Below are 19,577 nucleotides of genomic sequence, written 5' to 3'. Positions count from 1 at the left end.
CCACACCCTTGCTGTTAGGGCCCTGCCTGACAGGTGTCAGGCCATGACCATACAGCTGGAAGGGCAGAGAAAAGCAAGGGCTCTGCTTTGGCTACCCACAGGTTTGGCCAGTCCTCAGGGCTCCGAGTGGGGCCAAGGAAGGGATGGGCTTGGGCACTGGTATAGAGGGCAGGTGTGGGAGGGCAGAGGTAGCCCCTCCAGACTGGGCAAAGGGACAGACTATGGAAAGGCCTGCTCAGAGAGGACTAACTCAGATATTTGTTGTGTTTTTTTTTTTCCAGACAAACCTGGGACCCACTTCACACCAGCACCCCCCACGCCTCCGGATGGTGAGTTGAGTGGGGGCCTCAGGTGGTGACAGGCTGGACTTGGGAGACTGTGCCTGGAGGGGCAGTGGCACTCTTGGGGGTCAGGAGCCATTCTTGGGGTGTGCACACCAGGCATATTAGGGGTATCTGGAACAGAGAGGAGGCTGAATGACAGAGCCTGGGTCCTTCCTGGGATGTCCACAGTGGTGGACAAGCAGAGGGCATGTGGGGTCCTTGGGCCTGGGCCTGACCCTGTGTTGGCCATGGGCCATTGCACACAAGCATGGCTCCAACTTCTCTGGGCCTTGGCCTTCTTGGCCGAAAAATTGGGACTAAGTCCTGGGGCCTGCAAGTTGTAAGATCGTCAGACAATATGTGCGAGGGGTGGGGGGTCATGAAGGACCAATGACTGAGGAGGAATTGGAGAGCCTGTCTCTGGACCGAACAGCCTGGGGTTGGCCTTCGTGACCCACTTTGTGGGCTGGGGCCTGGCTTCCCTGAGGGACCTTCTGGTCTGTGGGCCACTATAATTAAGCTAATGTGATGGGGGAGGGGATGAAGCTGTTAGTGCCACAAGAAAGGGCAGCTTGGGGTTCTCTCCTTGGGCCAGGACAGTGAGAGCTTCCAACTTTGTGCTCAGTACCTAGGCCCCCTGCTGGGTGGGTACCTGCCCAAGTTCATAGAAGTCACTTATGGAAGGCTATCCATATATGGGATCGGGCCTATAGTGGGCTGGGGGCTGGAGATCAGACTGAGTCTCCCACAGGCTGTGGGCAAGAGGCCTGAGGCTGTCTAGATTTAAAGACTGTCCTCAGCCTCCTCTCCTGAAGCCTAAAAGCCTGGAGCATCTCCTTTGCTTTACATACATACCAGTCTTCCCTGCAGCTGCACATGTGGGCCCCCACACCCACATTCTGATCCTACTGCACACTGGGGGACAGATCCATGGCTGTCGTCCTCCCTCGTAGGCATACACACTGTGTGTTTGTGGCCACCGGCAGGGCTTGGGGCATCCATTCCATCCCCCAGCTCAGCTGAGACCAGGAGGGGAGTTAAATATACCCACGCCAGCTGGTGGCTATAAAAACCACCGCTGCCTCCAGCATGGCACCTTGTGAGGGGGCCCCTGGGCACGCGGGGAGCAAGACTGTGCAGGGGCCGGAGAAGGCCTCCCGTAGGAGTCAGAGCTGGGCAGGTGTGGCAGAGCGCGTGGCTTGTGGGCATATGGGTGCTCTCCCTGCATTTATGAGGGGCAGTGTACATAATGCTTAAGGGCTGATACAGGTGTGGGACTAGTGGTGCCTGGCACATGCTGGGCATGTGCTTGCATGCCTGTGCGTGCCTGCGTACTTGTGCATGTTTTACGTCCAGTCAAGAAACGCGTCTTGAGCCTCGGTGATTCTCTAGTCCTGGGGGAGCGGAGAGCACACATGTAGACAGGCGGTTGTGAAGCGGGCAACAAGACTGTGCACGGGAGCAGCCCTCCCCCGACCTCACAGCCTGAGCGTGGCTCTGGGCAAGGAACCCATTTCAGCCTGGACAGGGGATGAACACCATGTACTCCAAGCTTCTGCTTTGCCTACGTCGCGTCACCAAATGCTGTAGCTGCCCTGGGAGCCACAAGATCTTCCCCCACTTTAGAGCCAGGAGACTGCCCCTTGGGAACTGCCACTCTGACAGGGGTGCAGGCTCTGCAAAGTGGTAGGAGGTGGAAGGGCTTGGACCTGGACCCACCTGTCTGACTTGGGAGTCAACATGGGGGCCTCAGCTTGATGGCCTCCAGAGGCACCCTGACCTCTCCTCTGCCCTCAGCCACCTTCAGTCCAACAGCTAGTTCCAAGGAACCTGTCCCCAAGATGCTCCTGGTCTCCTGCCCCCAGCCCCTCCCCTTGCAGTCCACCTTCCATACACCTGACCCAGTTCTCCAGGCTCGCTTATCACAGGTTAGCTGTCTATCGTCATCATCACCGTCCTTCCCTAGTTACTGTCTTGGGGGGGACAAAGCAGAACCCTGGGCTGTGGAGGCAGAGTGCAGGTCTTGGTGGGCAAGGAACATGCTAGTCATCCAGGAGTAGATGTCTTTGTCCGAGGGGTCTGGCTGGACAGAGGTGAGCAGAAGGAGAGTGGCCTGAATCCGAGGGCACAGACACTCTGCCACGAGCCCAGGAGCCTGAGGTGTAATGAAAGACCAAGTATTTGGCCATGGGGTCAGGACTCTGGGAGGGACCTTGGTCAGCAGCTCTAGTTGAAGCCAAATTGAGGAGTCAGCTGGATATCAGCAAGTGCCTGTGAATTTGGCCTGGGGGTCCCAGGAGCCTTGGGCAAGGAAGATGAGAAGAAAGTGCTAAGGGGAGAGTAGAGGGAGATGGAGGGAGACAGAGAACGAAGAGGCCTCATGGTGGACAGGCTTTGAGTTTGGTTTGAGCCAGGACAGAGAGAGGCCAACGTAATGACTGTTCTTGTTCCTGTGTCATTTACTGGAGCAGCTGACACTCCACCCAGAGCTGCATGCTGGGCACCCTGCAAGCCTCTGCGGATATTGGCCCATTTAGCCCCACAGTAACCCTGGGAAGCAGGTCCCACCGTCCTCACTCACAGAAAGAGGTACTGCAGCATGACGGGGCGATAACTTGCCCACGGTCACCGGGCAGGTGAACGCAGAGCTGACGGTAGCCTGGCTCTGGGATCTGCAGGAGCAGGGACACAGGGGAGCTCGGGAGGAGGAAGGCAGGAGCCTTGGTGGCAGGGACTTCAGGCCGGGGTGTCCAAACTGGCCCCACCCTTGCCTTAGGCCCCTGTTCACTCAACCTGTGTGGGGTGGGGGTGGGGATGGCCAGTCAGACCTGAAGGAGCCTGAGGTGGGCCGTTGCTGTGGCCCTGCCCTCGCCCGAATGGAGGTGCTTTCTCCCTCCCACCCCACTTCCTGAGCCTGCTGGGAGGCAATGGGGGGAGCCACCCCGCCCTCTCCACCATAACTTATGAATGATAATTAGACCCAATTAAACATGTATTAGATGTAGACAGCTGCAGCCTGTAATGGGCCCACACACCTGTGGGTGGGCAGTCCTGGTGGGGGTCCTAAGGGGTCAGCCTGCCTCTCTTCAGGAGGGGCTATCCCTGACAGCTCTGGGTTTAAAGGTCTGAGAGCCTTCCGCGTTTCTCCATTCCGCAGGACTGTGGTCCCTCACCAGTGGGGGTCAGGAGCAGCCACTTCCTTGGGATGTGCTGGGCACACGGCAGTTTTTAACTGCAGAGTTAGAAACTAAAATGTTTAAAGAGGAAAATGACGGGTCTGTGGAGCCCCTGTGCTCAGCCTCCCAGAGGAGGTCGCTCTTGAGTGTGAGGTGGGGCAGCAGGACTGGGGAGGAGGTGTGGGGAGGTGAGGACATTTACTGAGGTGGGGGCCCCGGAGGAGAGGTGGGGGGTGGAGGCATGTGAGAGCCTGAGGGGCCTCAGAGAGCGATGCCCCATCAGCTTTCACCTGGGGAGACCTGGGAGGGCTGGAGGACCAGGAACGTTCAAGAAGGCCACATCAAGAAAGCCACAGCGGAGGGACCTGGGGGAGATGCAGGAGGTGAGGGGGCCAGGCAGAGAAAAGCCCAAGAGTCAGGGCCCCCATAGAAAAGATGTGGGAAGAGAAGAGGAACATGGGGGGAGGCCTGGGGTTAGGGTGCCGAGGAGGGGCCCAGAGCCGGAGGTGGAGCATGTGACCTGGATCCACAGACCTCCCACCCGTCTGGCGGGGGTGGGGCTGGTGGTGGACCCTGGAGCAGCTCCCAGGAAGGGGCCAGGGCCAGGGCTCTGGGGGGGAGGTCAGGGGTCGGATGAGGGACTTTGATTCTGATCTGAGGAGAGGGTGGGCCCCTAAGCAAGGTGGGGCAGATTCCCTGCAATAGAGTTGGCCTGAGGGTTGGTTTCTTGCTCTGTGTGGGGGGCTCCCACTGAGGTGGCTCATGACTCCCTGGTGCTGGTGCAACATCTGGGAGACGACCCCCTCCACAGCTGAGAAGCTTCTGCCGTGAGGAAAAGTGCTGGGGCCGGTGGGGTTTGAGAGGGGAAGGGGCCAGGCCCTGTCGGCATGTGCAGGTGCGTGTGGACGCGGCCTCTGTGGACACACACATGTTCCTGCGAGTGCCCAGCACAGAATGTGTGGACGTGCGCGGCGCGGGTGGAGGTGTCCCTGGGGTTAGTGGACGAACACGGTGAGTGCCTCTCGAGGTCTCGGCAGCTGTGTGGACACAGGGACCCGCGGCCCGGGGGGCGAGCGGGCTAGGCCCTGACCTTCCCTTCTCCTGGCGCACCCCCAGCATGCCGAGGAATGCTGTGTGGCTTCGGCGCCGTGTGCCAGCCCAGCGCAGAGGGCTCTGGCCGAGCCTCCTGCGTGTGCAGGAAGAGCGCCTGCCCCGCCCTGGTGGCCCCCGTGTGCGGTTCCGACGCCTCCACCTACAGCAGCGAGTGTGAGCTGCGACGGGCGCAGTGTAGCCGGCAGCGCCGCATCCGCCTACTCAGCCGTGGGCCCTGCGGTGAGTGTGGGTACAGGCGGGCACCCGGAGGGCGGGGGAACGGCTTCGTGACCCCAGTCTGCCCCCCCAGGGTCCCGGGACCCCTGCTCCAACGTGACGTGCAGCTTCGGCAGCACCTGTGTGCGCTCAGCAGACGGGCACACAGCCACGTGCCTGTGCCCGGCCACCTGCCAGGGGCCCCCCGAGGGCCCCGTGTGCGGCAGCGACGGGGCGGACTACCCCAGCGAGTGCCAGCTTCTGCGCCACGCATGCGCCCGCCAGGAGAACGTCTTCAAGAAGTTCGATGGCCCTTGTGGTGAGCCCTGCCCCCTGCGCATAGCACGGCCTCTGCGTGTGCGTGCCCGCCTGGCCCCGCGGCCTGACCTCTGCCCTCCGGCTTCCAGACCCCTGCCAGGGTGCCCGTGGTGACCTGAGCCGTGTTTGCCGCGTGAACCCACGCACGCGGCGCCCCGAGATGCTCCTGCGGCCTGAGAGCTGTCCCCCTCGGCACGCACCCGTGTGTGGGGATGACGGGGTCACCTATGACAATGACTGCATAATGGGCCGCACGGGCGCTGCCCGCGGCCTTCTCCTCCAGAAAGTGCGCTCTGGCCGGTGCCAGCCTCAAGGTGGGTGGCTCCTGGGGGAGGCCCAGCCCGGCCACGCGGTGTGAGCTCCAGGCCTGCCTGTGCCCACACTGTTCTGCGCTCCTCCCCGGCGCCCACTCGGCCACCTCGTGTGCTCGTGGATGCCCTGCACGCCCCGAGGTGGGGGCTGGCGGGGCTCCCCGGGCTGTCTGATTTCCTTGCTTCGCCCTCCCAGACCAGTGTGCAGACGTGTGCAGGTTCGGTGCCGTGTGCCTGTCCCGCCGAGGCCGTGCCCGCTGCTCCTGTGACCGCGTCGTCTGTGACGGGGCTTACCGACCCGTGTGCGCGCTCGACGGGCACACGTATGACAGTGACTGCTGGCGCCGCCAGGCTGAGTGTCAGCAGCAGCATGCCATCCCCGCCAAGCACCAGGGCCCGTGTGGTGAGCACCGGAGGGGGGCCCGTGCTGGCCGTGGGCCAGCCCTGCATCGCCCCTGCTGCCTGTCATCACTTACCATCTCCATCCCGACTCATACTGCTCCCGGGGGTGCCGCAGGGCTGCTGTGCATCCGCAGGCTCTGGGGCAGTGGGTTCTGTTAGGGGGGTGCCTGCAGCACCGGGGGGGCCTGGCAGAGATGGGGGTCCTTGTGCAGGCTCCCCGGTGCCCGCGTGAGGCCGTCTTGCCCCGTCACCCCCCAGGCCCCCAGGCCCCCCACTCTGGGGACGCCAGGGCCCCCACGGAGGCAAAGTCTCAGTCAGGCTCAGTACGGGGATGGGGCGTGCAGTGGCTCTGCCAGCCCCCCACTCTGTGTCCGTCAGTCGGTCTGTCCTTCCACGCTCTCTGTGCGTCTGTATTCTCTCCTCTGTCCTTCCTTCCCTCTCTGCTCCGCCTCTTGTGTCTTCCAGCCTGACCTGCTGGCAGGATGAGGTACCGCGCCTGCCGCCAGGAGCCCACGGCCCGAGGTCTGCCTCCGGCACAGCGGGGGGGGGGGGTGGCTCGCTGCTGCCTGGCCTTGCAGTCCTCAGAGCAAGTGGACAGACACCTCCTCCCCTTGGTGGCCCTGGGTGTGACCGCAGGCCACGACTCCTCCCCCCCCATGGGGAGAGAGCCCCCCCTACACGTACGGGTGTCCCAGGGCTGCTGGTGGCCAGTGGCCAGTGGCCTGGATGGCTGCAGAAGCCTGGCCCTCCCTCAGCCCACTGTGGGCAGCCAGGAAGTTCCTGCGTCGTGGGGGCAGCCCCTCCCCGCACTCAGGCAGGGGGCTGAGGCTGTTTGGGTCTGTGTCCCTGTCTGCGTCCGTCGTGTGTCTGTCCCTTTCTCTGCTGTGTCCTGAGCATTCGGCTCTTCTCCCCGTCCACTTTCCCTCCACTGCCCCCACCCTGGGAGAGGGTCTGCTGCGTGGAGCTGGGGGCTTTGTGCGTGAGCCTGGGGAAGCAGGAAGAGCCCACTGAGTGCCCTTGTTCTCCCCAGACCAGCCCCTGTCCCCGTGCCTCGGGGTGCAGTGCCCGTTTGGGGCGTCATGTGCTGTGAAGAATGGGGAAGCGGAGTGTGTGTGCCGGCAGGCGTGTTCGGGCATCTATGATCCTGTGTGTGGTAGTGACGGTGTCACGTACGGCAGCGCGTGCGAGCTGGAGGCCACGGCCTGCGCCCTTGGACGGGAGATCCGGGTGGCCCGCAGAGGACCCTGTGGTCAGTGGTGGGCAAGTGAGTCTTGCTAGGGGGTGGCGAGTCCTGATTGCCGTGTTGATGGAGCCTCTTCCGCAGACCGCTGCGGGCAGTGCCGCTTTGGAGCTCTGTGTGAGGCCGAGAGTGGGCGCTGCGTGTGCCCCTCCGAGTGCGTGGCCTCGGCTCAGCCCGTGTGTGGTTCTGACGGGCACACGTATGCCAGCGAGTGTGAGCTGCATGTCCACGCCTGCACACAGCAGATCAGCCTGCACGTGGTCTCAGCCGGGCACTGCCGTGAGTGGGGCTGTGGGGCGGGGCAGGTGGGGTCCTGCGCCTCCCTCGGCTGGGGCTGCCCTGACCCCTGCCTCGCTCCGCCCTCCAGAGGCCTGCGGAGACGCGGTGTGCGCCTTCGGGGCAGTGTGCTCGGCTGGGCGTTGTGTGTGTCCCCGGTGTGAGCAGCCCCCACCCGGCCCCGTGTGCGGCAGCGACGGTGTCACCTACGACAGTGCATGTCACCTCCGGGAGGCAGCCTGCCGGCGGCAGACACACATCCAGGAAGCCCGGGCGGGGCCCTGTGAGCAGGGTAGGCTTGGGGCCGGCCGGCCTGGGCTGCTGCGCGCCAGCCTCACACAGGACCCCGCAAGTGACCCAGCCCCCTCCCCTCAGCTGAGTGCGGCTCTGGGGGCTCCGGCTCTGGAGAGGACGGTGAGTGTGAGCAGGAGCTGTGCCGGCAGCGCGACGGTGTCTGGGACGAGGACTCGGAGGATGGGCCATGCGTCTGTGACTTCAGCTGCCATGGCGTCCTGCGGAGCCCGGTGAGCCCCCCGCCCGCCCCCCCCCCGCCTCCCTCCGGCTCTGGGCCGGCGGCAAGGAAGTGGCTGTGGCCACCCACACTGACACCGCCCCTCCAGGTGTGTGGCTCGGATGGGGTCACCTATGGCACCGAGTGTGAGCTGAAGAAGGCCAGGTGTGAGTCGCGGCGAGAACTGTACGTCACAGCTCAGGGAGCCTGCCGTGGTGAGTGGGCCTGTGCACGGCTGCCGTTGTGTGCCTGTGTGCACAGGTGTGCAGCCTGTGTGTGCACGTCTCTTCTTCACGGGGGTTTGTGTGTGCCGTGGGGGGCATGGAGCACGTGGGGTTCAAGGAGTGCGGTGCATGTCCATGCGGTTGCAGCCTGTGGGTACGAGTGCCTCCAAGCAGCAGGGGTGCACGACGCACCAGCCTGTGGTGCCCCGGACCCGGCTTCGTGCACTAGCGAGGCCTACCCTCTGGACGGTCTTTCTTCTGGGGGGAGCCGGGTGGTGGTCCAGTAGATACGCCACATTTACTCTACTTCCATGTGTGCACGGGTGCTCGTGTGGGTATGTGGACTTATGCGTGCACGCACACGTGTATCTGTGGGTGTGTTTGACGTGTGCGGTTTGGGAGGAACGCGGGTAAATGTGTCTACGTGTGTTTTGTATATGTGTGTGCCAGCTTGTAAAAACATACTAACCAAGCACACTGGGTTCTGGTTGTTCGTGTATGTACGTGGCAGCGTGTTCACGATCTTTGGGTGTTCTGCACGTTTTCAGTACTACGTGAACAGATGTGTTTTTGTAAGTGGTGTGGGGTCCTCACCTGTGACCCAAGCTCCAGGTACCAGGTCCCGACAGCCAGGGGAGGTTGTGGTGGAGTGGCCAGGCCCAAGGTGGACATGTGGCACTGCGTGTCGCCCCTCCCTGCAGGCCCCACCTTGGCCCCGCTGCCACCTGCAGCCCCCCCGCACTGCACCCAGACCCCCTACGGCTGCTGCCAGGACAACATCACTGCGGCCCGGGGTGTGGGCCTGGCCGGCTGCCCCAGTGAGTACTCAGGCCCAGCCCCAGCCCCAGCCCCGTGGGGCCGTGTGGCTGCAGTGACCCTATCCTGCCTGGCCTTGCAGGCTCCTGCCATTGCAACCCACACGGCTCCTACAGTGGAACCTGTGACCCAGCCACGGGTCAGTGCTCCTGCCGCCCAGGTGTCGGGGGCCTCAAGTGTGACCGCTGTGAGCCTGGCTTCTGGAACTTCCGTGGCATTGTCACTGATGGCCGGAGCGGCTGCACCCGTGAGTGACAGGGGCCATGGTCAGTCCCCAGCCAAGCACACTCACCTGTCCATCTTGTCACTGCGCCCCTTGTCTCACCTGCTCAGACCCTGGCCTGACCTACACCAGGCAGGAACTGGGCCGGGCCCTGGAGCCCGTGGGGAAGCCAGGCGCAGAGCTCAGGTTCTTCCCCCTGCCTCCCAGCCTGCAGCTGTGACCCCCGGGGCGCGGTGCGGGACGACTGTGAGCAGATGACTGGGCTGTGCTCATGTAAGCCCGGGGTGGCCGGGCCCAAGTGCGGGCAGTGTCCAGAAGGCCACGCCCTGGGCCCCGGAGGCTGTGAAACAGGTGAGAGCCAAGCCTGGCGCTGACCTTGGCTCCCCATGCCAGGGGTGGGGCCGTCATAGGAGTGAGGCCTCCGGAGCCAGCAGGGTCTTCCGTGTGTGCCCCAGAATCCTTGGTGCCTGAGACGTGTGCTGAGATGCGCTGTGAGTTTGGGGCATCCTGCGTGGAGGAGGCTGGCTCCGCACACTGCGTGTGCCCAACATCCACCTGTCCGGAGGCCAATGCTACCAAGGTGAGGGCTGGGGCATGTGGAGGGTAGTGGGGTGGGGAGGGGCCCCCCCCCCAGCAACCTTGCCCTGTGCCCAGGTCTGTGGGTCGGACGGAGTGACCTACGGCAACGAGTGCCAGCTGAGGACCATCGCCTGCCGCCAGGGCTTGGACATCTCCATCCAGAGCCTTGGCCCGTGCCGGGGTGAGGCCCCACCCACCGCCGGAGAGCTGACGGAGAGGGCCTGACTCTGGGCTGACTGCCTGACCTGGCCCTCCGCTCAGACTCTGTTCCTCCCGCAGAGGCTGCTGGTCCTGGTGCCCCCCCAACATCTGGACCCGTGGCCACATCAGGGCTCAGCATGAGCAAGGCGCTGCCACCCTCCCCCAGCGCCCTGCCCCGGGCTCCCAGCAGTACCCCTCCCAGCCAGCCCACGCCTCGACCCTCACCGGGGCCGTGGACCACTGCCGGCATCCCCAGGACAACCCCGGGGCCCGTGCTGACCATGCCCCCCACGGCCGCTACCACGGCCAGCCTCGCCACGTCGGCCTTTGGCGAATCTGGCAGTGCTGACGGGAGCGGTGATGAGGGACTGAGCGGTGACCTGGAGGCCAGTGGGACTGGCTCAGGGGGTGAGCGTGGGCTCAGGGATGTGGGGGATGGGGCCCAGGAAGGTTACCTCTGGGGCCAGGCTTAGACTGCACCTCCCCAGGACTCGAGCCCCCCGGAGGTGGCAGTGCTGCGACCCCTGGGCCACCCGTGGAGAGGGCTTCTTGCTACAATGCGCCTTTGGGCTGCTGCTCGGACGGCAAGACGCCCTCGCTGGACACACAGGGTTCCAACTGTCCTGGTGAGTGCGTAGCCGGTGGCTGGGGTGGCACGTGAACCGTGGCCTGGACACGCCAGGAACGCTGTCTCCCCTCCTAGGCAGGAGGCCTGCCTGGCAGGTGGGCGCTCAGGGCTTACGGTTTTCTGATTTGGCACGCACACGTGCGTGGTCTTGGGCATTCAGCATGGGCGTGCACACGTGTGGGTGCCCAGGACCCTGCGGCTAACTTGTCTTTCCTGTTGCAAGCCGGCCTGGAGCTCTGCTCCAAGATGTTTGGTAACTGATACCAGCCCTGCCCCGAGACCCCACTAACCTCATGACCATCTGACTAACCTGCCCTGCACCCCGTGTGGCTTGCTGCTGGGGCCTGTGCCTGTGGCAGGTGCCAGGCAGGGCCTCACTGCCCCCTCCCCCACAGCCACCAAGGCATTCCAGGGTGTACTGGAGCTCGAGGGGGTCGAGGGGCAAGAGCTGTTCTACACACCGGAGATGGCCGACCCCAAGTCAGAGCTTTTTGGGGAGACCGCTAGGAGCATCGAGAGCACAGTACGTGCAGGGCCCACAGGGCAGGGGTGCGGCCCTGCTCAGCCACTAGCTTCCCTCCCAGGACAGACCCAGAGAGGCACTGGAGAGGGAGGGCCTGACAGCCTGGCCTGGGCAGCTCCCCAGAGCCCTCACCCACTGCCCACCCACAGCTGGATGACCTCTTCCGGAACTCGGATGTTAAGAAGGACTTCCGAAGTGTCCGCCTGCGGGACTTGGGGCCTGGCAGCTCAGTCCGAGCCATTGTGGACGTGCACTTCGACCCTGGTGAGTCCCCTACCCCAGGCCCTCCCAGGAGGCAGTAGGCGTCTGTGCGGGGCTCCCCCATGCTCCATGTCCCTTCCTTCTCAGCCACAACCTTTAGGGCGTCTGATGTGGGCCAGGCCCTGCTCCGGCAGATACAGGCATCCCGGCGCCGGTCCCTGGGGGTACGGCGGCCCCTGCAGGAGCACATACGCTTTATGGACTTTGGTGAGTGCACAGTCTGGCCAAGTGCTGCTTGCCTGTCCCCTCCCCTGCTACCCACAGCACCCTTGCCCCGGCTGGCCCTCCCTGTGCTCTGCTTTCTGTGGGTCCTGACTGTCCCTCTGCCCTCAGACTGGTTTCCCGCATTCTTCATGGGAGCCACCACAGGAGCCACACCTGCCGCAGCCACGGCCAGAGCCACCACGGTGGCCCACGTGCCTTCTGCTGTGACCCAGCGGGCCCTCTACCCCAGTCACACAAGCCGGCCTGTTGGCAGGACCACGGCCCTGCCCACCACACGCCAGCCCCCCACCACTGCCCCCCGTCGCGTGCCTGGACGCCGGCCCTTGCCCTCAGGCCCCCAGCAGCCACCAAAGCCCTGTGACTCCCAGCCCTGCCTCCACGGGGGAACCTGCCAGGACCAGGACTCAGCTGGAGGCTTCACCTGCAGCTGCCCAGTGGGCAGGAGGGGTGCTGTCTGCGAGAAGGGTAAAGGTCATCCATGCCAGAGAGAGGCGGGGAAGCAGATGGGGGGGGCGGTGGGCTAGGGTTGGGGCCAGGCCAGGCCAAGCCACGGTGGAGAGCTGGGGACCAGGCAGAGGGGGCCCAGGTTGGGGTGAGGGGCAGGTTGGATTCCCTGCCCCAGAGCTGGGGCCAGGGCCAGCTTGGGGATTCAGGGCTGGGGCTTTCAGGCTAGAGGAGAACCCCGAGCGGGGCCGGGCTCCTCTGCGCCCCTCCAGCGGTTCCCTCCCTGTCTCCCTGTAGCACTGCATCCCTCTGTGCCAGCCTTCGGGGGCCACTCCTTCCTGGCCTTCCCCACCCTCCGTGCCTACCATACACTGCGCCTGGCACTGGAGTTTCGGGCGCTAGAGCCCCAGGGACTCCTGCTCTATAATGGCAACGCCCAGGGCAAGGACTTCCTGGCACTGACTCTGCTGGGGGGCCGTGTGCAGCTCCGGTGAGTGGCCAGGGCAGGCCAGGCGGAGGGGGCTGTAGGGGTGGGGGCGGTCAGGAACGGAGCCAAGGCCGGTGAGAAGTGAGGGCGGGAGGCTGAGGTTGGGCGGTGGTCCTGGGCCCGTCCGGCTGTCCTGAGTGCCTGCTCCCATCCCCCAGGTTTGACACCGGCTCAGGGCCTGCAGTACTGACCAGCTCGGTGCCTGTAGAGCCCGGCCGCTGGTACCGCTTGGAGCTGTCTAGGCACTGGCGCCGGGGTTCGCTCTCAGTGGATGGGGAGACCCCTGTTCTGGGCCACAGCCCCAGTGGGACTGATGGTCTCAACCTGGACACAGACCTCTTTGTGGGCGGCGTCCCGGCGGACCAGGCTGCTGTGTGAGCACCAAGGAGGGTGGGGCACCCCAGACCCTGGGCCCCTGACCTTGGTCCTGACCCCTGACTCTTGTGGGCGGCATCCAGGAGGCCCCAGCGACTTGTGAATAGCAGAGTGGGTGCAAGGATGAGTGTGGATGATGGCACTGACCCTGATTCGATCCCAATCCTGATTCTGTCTCCTGGGTGGCATCCCTCAGCCCCAGGCTGCCGTGTGACCCCCAAGGAGGGGCTGGGCTGGCCCTGACCTTCAGTCCTGAGCCTTGACCCTCAGCCCACTTCTTGGTTCTGTCCTGTATGTGGGACTGGCCATCCTGGGAGCACCAAAAGCGGGGAGCAGCCCTGATCCTGGCTGGTTGGGGGCGTGCAGTGTTAGAGCTGGCTGTGAGAGGGGGCCTGTGGTTTCTGGCCTCCGGTGTCTGACCCTCCTCCTGGTGGCAGGGTGCTCGAAAGGACCTCCATCCGTGTTGGCCTCAGGGGCTGCATCCGCCTGCTGGACGTCAATAATCAGCGGTTGGAGCTCAGCAGCTGGCAGGGGGCTGTAACCCGAAGCTCTGGTGTGGGCGAGTGCGGGGACCACCCCTGCCTGCCCAACCCCTGCCTCGGCGGGGCCCCATGCCAGGCCCTGGAGGCTGGCATGTTCCACTGTCAGTGCCCACCCGGCCGCTTTGGTGAGGGTGGAGCCTGGGCTGGGTGTGGGGGTTGGGGGCCTGCCTGTGTGTCTGTGGGCATGGGACCCCATCGTGTCTCCTTCCAGGTCCAACGTGTAGTGATGACAAGAACCCCTGTGAGCCCAACCCCTGCCATGGGGCAGCCCCCTGCCGCGTGTTGCCTGAGGGAGAGGCCAAGTGCGAATGCCCCCAGGGACGGGCGGGCACCATCTGCCAGACAGGTGGGGGCATTGGGCTGTCAGTACAGGCGGAGGGTGGGGATGAGGAAGTCAGGGTTAAGCGTTAGGGTGTGGGTTCTGATTGGGGTTAGGGTCGGGGTTGAGGTTAGGGCTTGAGTTCGGCCTGGGGCTGGCAGGTCAGTGGAGTTACAGGGAACCCCAGGGGTCAGGGCCCGGCCCCTCCGTGTGACTGCTTTCTTACCCTCCACAGTCTCTGAGCGGGATTATGCCCAGCCCTTCCTGGCTGACTTCAGCGGCTTCTCCTACCTGGAGCTGAAAGGCTTGCATACCTTTGAGCGGGACCTGGGGTCAGTAGGGCGGAAGGGGGGGGTGAGCGGAAGCATCCCCCCAACCCCTGTCCAGCCTGTGGGGTGAGGGGCCGGTGAGAGGTCCCACCTGACCCCACCGGACCCCCAGGGAGAAGATGGTACTGGAGGTGGTGTTCTTGGCGCGTGGCCCCAGCGGCTTGCTCTTCTACAATGGGCAGAAGACAGACGGCAAGGGGGACTTCGTGTCCCTCGCCTTGCGAGACCGCTTCCTGGAGTTCCGCTATGACCTGGGCAAGGGGGCGGCGGTCATCAGGTGCACCCTCACCCGTGGGCATGGGGGTGGGGCTGGGGGCACTCGGCTGTGTCACTCAGGCTCTGGGGTGGGCCCAGAGCCTGCTCACGGTACCCCCTGCTCCCCAGGAGCAAGGAGCCCGTGGCCCTGGACACCTGGACCAGGGTCTTCCTGGAGCGCAATGGCCGCAAGGGCGCCATGCGGGTCAGTGACGGGCCGCGCGTGCTGGGGGAGTCCCCGGTGAGTGTCCCCGGGGCCGAGGGCCTCGCACCGGCTCCCCTGCCTCCTTCCTCCTCCGTCTCCCCCGGGGGGCGCGGCAGCCCCCCCACGGCCGGCTCTCACTGAAGTGTTCTCCCCCACCTGTCCTGTGCCCTCTGTCTGTGTGTCTTCTCTCTGCCCCCACTGCTCTCTGGCCCTTGCTCTGCAACCCCCACCCTGCTCTTCGGACGTCAGAAATCCCGCAAGGTACTGGTCTCTGCTCTCGTCCCACTCGTGCATCTTCTAGAGTAGCTCCTGCCCCCACTAAGTCTCCACCTCGGCCACGTCTGTGTGATTAACTCTGCCTCCTAGATAGGCTGGTGGGCGAGGGGGTGGGTCCCTGCCGGCCCGTGGGGCCGCTGATCTGGGGCCCAGTGTCCTTGTCTCTGACCGGGGGGCAGGCTCCACAGCCCCCTCACCCGGCCTCTCCCCCCAGGTGCCACACACTGTCCTCAACCTGAAGGAGCCGCTCTATGTGGGAGGGGCCCCTGACTTCAGCAAGCTGGCCCGGGCAGCCGCAGTGTCCTCCGGCTTCGACGGCGTCATCCAGCAGGTACCTGGGGTGGGGGTGGGGCCCATCCCAGCCAGGGGCTCTCTGCAGTGTCAGGGGTGGTAGAGCCTCGAGGGAGGGCCCACCCCAGAGGGGCCTCTGTCCTGGAGTGGGGGTTACTGTGGCAGGGAGGACGGCAGGCCAGACAAAGGTTCTCTACCTCTCATGCCCCCAGGTCTCCTTGAAAGGCCAGCAGCTGCTGACCCAGGAGCACGTGGTTCGGTCCGTGGATGTCTCGTCTTTTGCCCACCACCCTTGTACCCAGGCCTCAGGCCACCCGTGCCTCAATGGGGCCTCCTGCCTCCCTCGGGAGGCCTCCTACGAGTGCCTGTGTCCCGGGGGCTTCTCGGGGCTTCACTGCGAGAAGGGTAAGGACGGTGAGCGGTGCCCAGCACCTGGCTGAGGCTGGCTGGGGTGGAGCCCCAGCCGAGGCCGCCCTCACCCCGACTATCTCTCAGGGCTGATTGAGAAGTCGGCAGGGGACGTGGACGCCCTGGCCTTTGACGGACAAACCTACATCGAATACCTCAATGCTGTGACGGAGAGGTAACATGCCACCTGGGAGCTGGGCGCCCCCCGCCCCCTCCGCCTGTCTGGCCCTATCTGCGTGCTGTGCAGGGTGAGACGCCGGACCCTCCACGCCCGCCTTCTGCTTTGTGGCCGGGAGGGGAAGGCCCAGTGTCCGCCCAGCTCGGCCCCCGCCCACCAGCTTCCTCCACCCTCCTTCCTTCTCACCCACCACCTGTCTCTTTGTTTCCAAGCGAACTGAGCAATGAGATCCCAGCGTAAGTAGCACCTCGGCCCCCACCGCCACCTTCACTCTCCGCCATTCTCAGCTTCTCATCCACAGCAGCACGTCCCGAGCCTCACCCCCACCCCCACGGAGGGCGGAACCCTCCACCCCGGTGGAGGAGAATGGGGTTGGGGGGTGTCTGTGCCGTGTAAGGCTTAGTTCCCTGGCTTGGAAGCGGGGAGCCGTCACCCCACGCCCCCCGGAGCCCCTGCCTCGACACAAAGCACCAGCATAGCGTGTGTGTGTGCAGGCGTGCATTAGAGTGCATGCGTGTCTGAGTGTGATGCACATGCGCTGTGTGCGTGCACCTCACGTGCACACGTGTGCTCAGACACCCAGGGGCCTCTCCCAGGCAGGTGAGCCCTCAGCTTCGCCTCTTGGTCTCTGCACTTGGCCTGGGTCATGCCCACCAGCCCTGTGTGTACACACAGGTCGTTGCCCCGGCTCCGCGCCGGGGCGCTGTGTCTCCTCTCCCGGGTGCTTGCTCTCACTCTCCATTGCTGGGGAGGGGACATGGGGAAGGGCTGCTGGGTACCCCACCCTCTGACCCTGCACTACAGCCTGTCTGTCCCCTGCTCACCTGCTTCCCCTCTCTTCCGGCTTCTAAGTCCTGAGGCTCCGGATTCCGGGGCCCTTCCCAGGTGAGCAGTGGCACCCAACCCCCGCTGTCTGTCTGCCTCATTCGTCTGCTGTGTGTCCGCCTGTCCGGTCCCACCTCCTACCATCCATCTCTCGGCCTGTCTGTCCCATGCGGGTGTCCACCCACCGGCCCATCCAGTCTCCCCGGGTCTCATCACAGCTGCCGCCATGGCCCTTGCCCTCCCGCCTCCCGCACGCCGTCCCTGGCTGCCCTCCTGGAGGCCCTGACCGGCTCTCTACCCCGCAGTGAGAAGGCCCTGCAGGACAACCACTTTGAGCTGAGTCTGCGCACGGAGTCCACACAGGGGCTGGTGCTGTGGAGCGGCAAGGCCACGGAGCGGGCGGACTACATCGCACTGGCCATTGTGGATGGGCGCCTGCAGCTGACCTACGACTTGGGCTCCCAGCCTGTGGTGCTGCACTCCACCGTGCCAGTCAACACCAACCGCTGGTTGCGGGTCAGGGCACATAGGTCAGCGGGGAGCCCAGGGCACACCAAGAATAGTGGCGGGTGGTGCCTGGACTTGCCCAGCCAGGGCACGCCCGGTCACTTGTAGCTAGGGCCCAGGTTTGAGGTGGGGGCAGGGCGAGGTGCCCGACTCGAGGCCACTGCCAGTGATGGGGGAGGGGCCAGAGGACAAAGGAGAAGCGGTTACGGCCAGGGACTTCCTGATCTGAAAAGGGAGGCCTTGCTCTGCCCGCACACTGTTTGGAGACCTGCCCATGGGGTCTGAGCCTGGTCATCCCCTGCAGCAAAGTTTAACCCACATGAGTTCCCCCTGCCCTAGCCACTGGGTGCTCTCCTGGGGATCAGTGCCACCTCATTCTGGCCCCCAGGCATGATGGTGGTGGGCTCCAGGATGGGACTTCTGGGAGGGATGTGGGGCTCAGGATCTGGGGGTGGCAGGAGTGCCTCTGGAGCCACCTGATGATGGCTTCACCCCACCCCACCCCCAGGGAACAGAGGGAAGGTTCCCTTCAGGTGGGCAACGAGGCCCCTGTGACTGGCTCTTCCCCGCTGGGTGCCACACAGCTAGACACAGACGGAGCCCTATGGCTGGGTGAGTGTTTGGGGGAAGGCCAGGGGAGGAGTACCCAAGGGTCTCAGAATCTCTGAGGGACAGACCCTATCCCCTGGGGCTGCAAACTGGGAATGCCACCTGAGTCACCCCGTCCAGGACAGCAGACCAACTGGCCAGGGTAGGGCCCTGTCCCCTCCTGTCTTAGGCCCTGCTCTTCCCTGGGTGCCTATGGGGCCAGGAGGCCGGAGCATGTCTCCTGGTCAGGTGGTCTCCCCCTCCCCACAGGGCACTGACAGGCCTCGGGTAACTCACTTGGTCTTTCAAGTACCTGTGGGTCTCTCTGCTGGCTAGTGCCCCAGATTGCCCATCCCTGAGTCACAACCGGGTGGCCTTCTGTCTTCCTGCAGGTGGCCTGGAGAAGCTGCCCATGGGCCAGGCCCTGCCCAAGGCCTACAGCACAGGCTTTGTGGGCTGCCTACGGGACGTGGTGGTGGGTCAGCGCCCGCTGCACCTGCTGGAGGATGCTGTCACCAAGCCGGAGCTTCGGCCCTGCGCCACCCCATGAGACACACCACAGCCCACCACCCACCCTGCTGTCATTATTTTCTATTTTTGTAAACTCATTGCTTTTTTGATATGGTTTTCTTGCCTATGTGTTGGCCAGAGGGACTGCTGGACCAGCCTCCCTACCGTCCAAGCAGACAAGCTGCAGAGACAAACTCTGTGTCACGGGACTTGCAGGGGGAGATGACGCAGGCAGCATGGAGGGCTTGACTCCAGCGGCAGCCTCAGGATGTGTCCCTCTGCCTTGGGCCACTGTGTCTCGGCCCCTCATGCTCTGCCTCCCCGTGTGTCCACCCGTGCAGGAAGGCGCTGCTGGGGCTTGAGGGGGCCCTTGCTCCATGCAAGCCCTAAGGGGCCTTCCTGGGCTCCCACTTGAGCTGCTGCTCCTCCCTGCCTGTGCTCTAGGCCAGGGCTAGCCTCGAGTCCAGACTGGCCCCTCCCAGGCCTCCCGTGCCAATACTGTGACTTCGCAGCAATGTTACTGCTGGGGTTATACTGTACCCCTCCCTTCAACCATGTCCACCAGTCCCAGAGTGCTGGGGGACAGAGGCCAGGTCCAGACCTGGTCAGCACACCTTGGCCCTTCGCTAGCCCTGCCTGTCTACCCAGCCACCCTGGACATAGCCGTGCCCCCCCCCCCCAGATACCCCAGCTCTCATTAGCAGTCCTGAGAGGGAGCAGGGCTGCTGTGTGCTGTGCTTGATGCCCACTGCCTCCTTGCTTGGGTAGCTGGCATCCCCCTCTCGAGGATGGGTGTCCGGGCCTGACCACCAACCTTTATGCATTGATTTTAGTTGATACCTGGGGTGACAGGGCCATCATCCTTCCTGTCCCGGCAGCTGAGCACACCATTCAGCAAACTCTCTCTCTGGTTCTGGTGTGAGGGGTGTCATTGTCCAAGACCAAGGCCAAGGGGTGGGTGTAGAGGCAGCAGAGAAAACTGCAATATTACGCCCCATCCCACCTGCCCCCCCACACACACACCCTGCCCTCCTGTGGGGGTGGCAGCCCTAACCCTCCCACAGCAGGGAATGGGCCATTGAGCCCAAAGGCTGAAGGGAACCCCATATGTCATGTTACTAACTTCGGTCTGTGTCTGTGTCTGTGTCAATCACCATGAAATAAAGTCTGAACACTTTAAAAGAGGTGCTGGCATCTGTCTACACCATCCCTGAGCCCTGCCTGGCCCAGGGACCACCCACCTGGCTGGCTCCTTTCCTGTGGCTTCTTGTTCAAGTTTGTGATACAGCACAGGCTTCAAGCTCCCTTAGGAAGCCCTGGATGGAGAAAAGGGCCTTGCACTGGGGTGTAGGTCTGCTTTTTTGCAGAGTGCACACTGTTATGCATGGGGGTAAGGCCCATGGAGGCAGCACACCAGGTGGCCTTGGAGGTGACCAGTCTTGCAGGCAGCAACCCCCTATGAGTGCATGTGCATGTGTGTGTTTGCACACATG

The 19,577-nt window shown here is 64.2% G+C and overlaps 1 protein-coding gene across 9 annotated transcripts in view; it reads left to right on the top strand.

Moving 5' to 3' along the window:
• Positions 1-19,268, top strand: part of AGRN (agrin) — a 34,329-nt gene extending 15,061 nt beyond the window's left edge. For 2 of the 9 annotated variants that reach the window (XM_073903554.1, XM_073903561.1), the window contains 35 exons: positions 282-329; positions 4,616-4,831; positions 4,902-5,126; positions 5,215-5,439; positions 5,633-5,839; positions 6,869-7,087; positions 7,163-7,357; positions 7,446-7,646; positions 7,730-7,878; positions 7,975-8,080; positions 8,791-8,907; positions 8,988-9,152; positions 9,336-9,479; positions 9,584-9,708; positions 9,783-9,888; positions 9,969-10,316; positions 10,397-10,534; positions 10,932-11,059; positions 11,209-11,323; positions 11,408-11,527; positions 11,654-12,010; positions 12,287-12,479; positions 12,635-12,850; positions 13,289-13,518; positions 13,605-13,739; positions 13,948-14,044; positions 14,154-14,318; positions 14,426-14,537; positions 14,751-14,762; positions 14,992-15,108; positions 15,281-15,473; positions 15,564-15,651; positions 16,698-17,009; positions 17,495-17,598; positions 17,967-19,268. In XM_073903554.1, the coding sequence (XP_073759655.1) occupies positions 282-329; positions 4,616-4,831; positions 4,902-5,126; positions 5,215-5,439; positions 5,633-5,839; positions 6,869-7,087; positions 7,163-7,357; positions 7,446-7,646; positions 7,730-7,878; positions 7,975-8,080; positions 8,791-8,907; positions 8,988-9,152; positions 9,336-9,479; positions 9,584-9,708; positions 9,783-9,888; positions 9,969-10,316; positions 10,397-10,534; positions 10,932-11,059; positions 11,209-11,323; positions 11,408-11,527; positions 11,654-12,010; positions 12,287-12,479; positions 12,635-12,850; positions 13,289-13,518; positions 13,605-13,739; positions 13,948-14,044; positions 14,154-14,318; positions 14,426-14,537; positions 14,751-14,762; positions 14,992-15,108; positions 15,281-15,473; positions 15,564-15,651; positions 16,698-17,009; positions 17,495-17,598; positions 17,967-18,124 (5,786 nt within the window). In that variant the 3' untranslated portion in view covers positions 18,125-19,268. The remainder of the gene's footprint in view (positions 1-281; positions 330-4,615; positions 4,832-4,901; positions 5,127-5,214; positions 5,440-5,632; positions 5,840-6,868; positions 7,088-7,162; positions 7,358-7,445; positions 7,647-7,729; positions 7,879-7,974; positions 8,081-8,790; positions 8,908-8,987; positions 9,153-9,335; positions 9,480-9,583; positions 9,709-9,782; positions 9,889-9,968; positions 10,317-10,396; positions 10,535-10,931; positions 11,060-11,208; positions 11,324-11,407; positions 11,528-11,653; positions 12,011-12,286; positions 12,480-12,634; positions 12,851-13,288; positions 13,519-13,604; positions 13,740-13,947; positions 14,045-14,153; positions 14,319-14,425; positions 14,538-14,750; positions 14,763-14,991; positions 15,109-15,280; positions 15,474-15,563; positions 15,652-16,697; positions 17,010-17,494; positions 17,599-17,966) is intronic. The other 7 variants (XM_073903556.1, XM_073903559.1, XM_073903557.1 and 4 more) reach the window with 6 other exon arrangements.
• Positions 19,269-19,577: the final 309 nt, after the last annotated feature.

This window comes from Callorhinus ursinus, unplaced genomic scaffold (assembly GCF_003265705.2).
Source record: "Callorhinus ursinus isolate GAN/ISIS: 27379988/994484 unplaced genomic scaffold, GSC_fseal_2.0 scaffold18, whole genome shotgun sequence".
NCBI lineage: Eukaryota > Metazoa > Chordata > Mammalia > Carnivora > Otariidae > Callorhinus > Callorhinus ursinus.
This window is presented reverse-complemented; position numbering and strand designations above follow the sequence as displayed.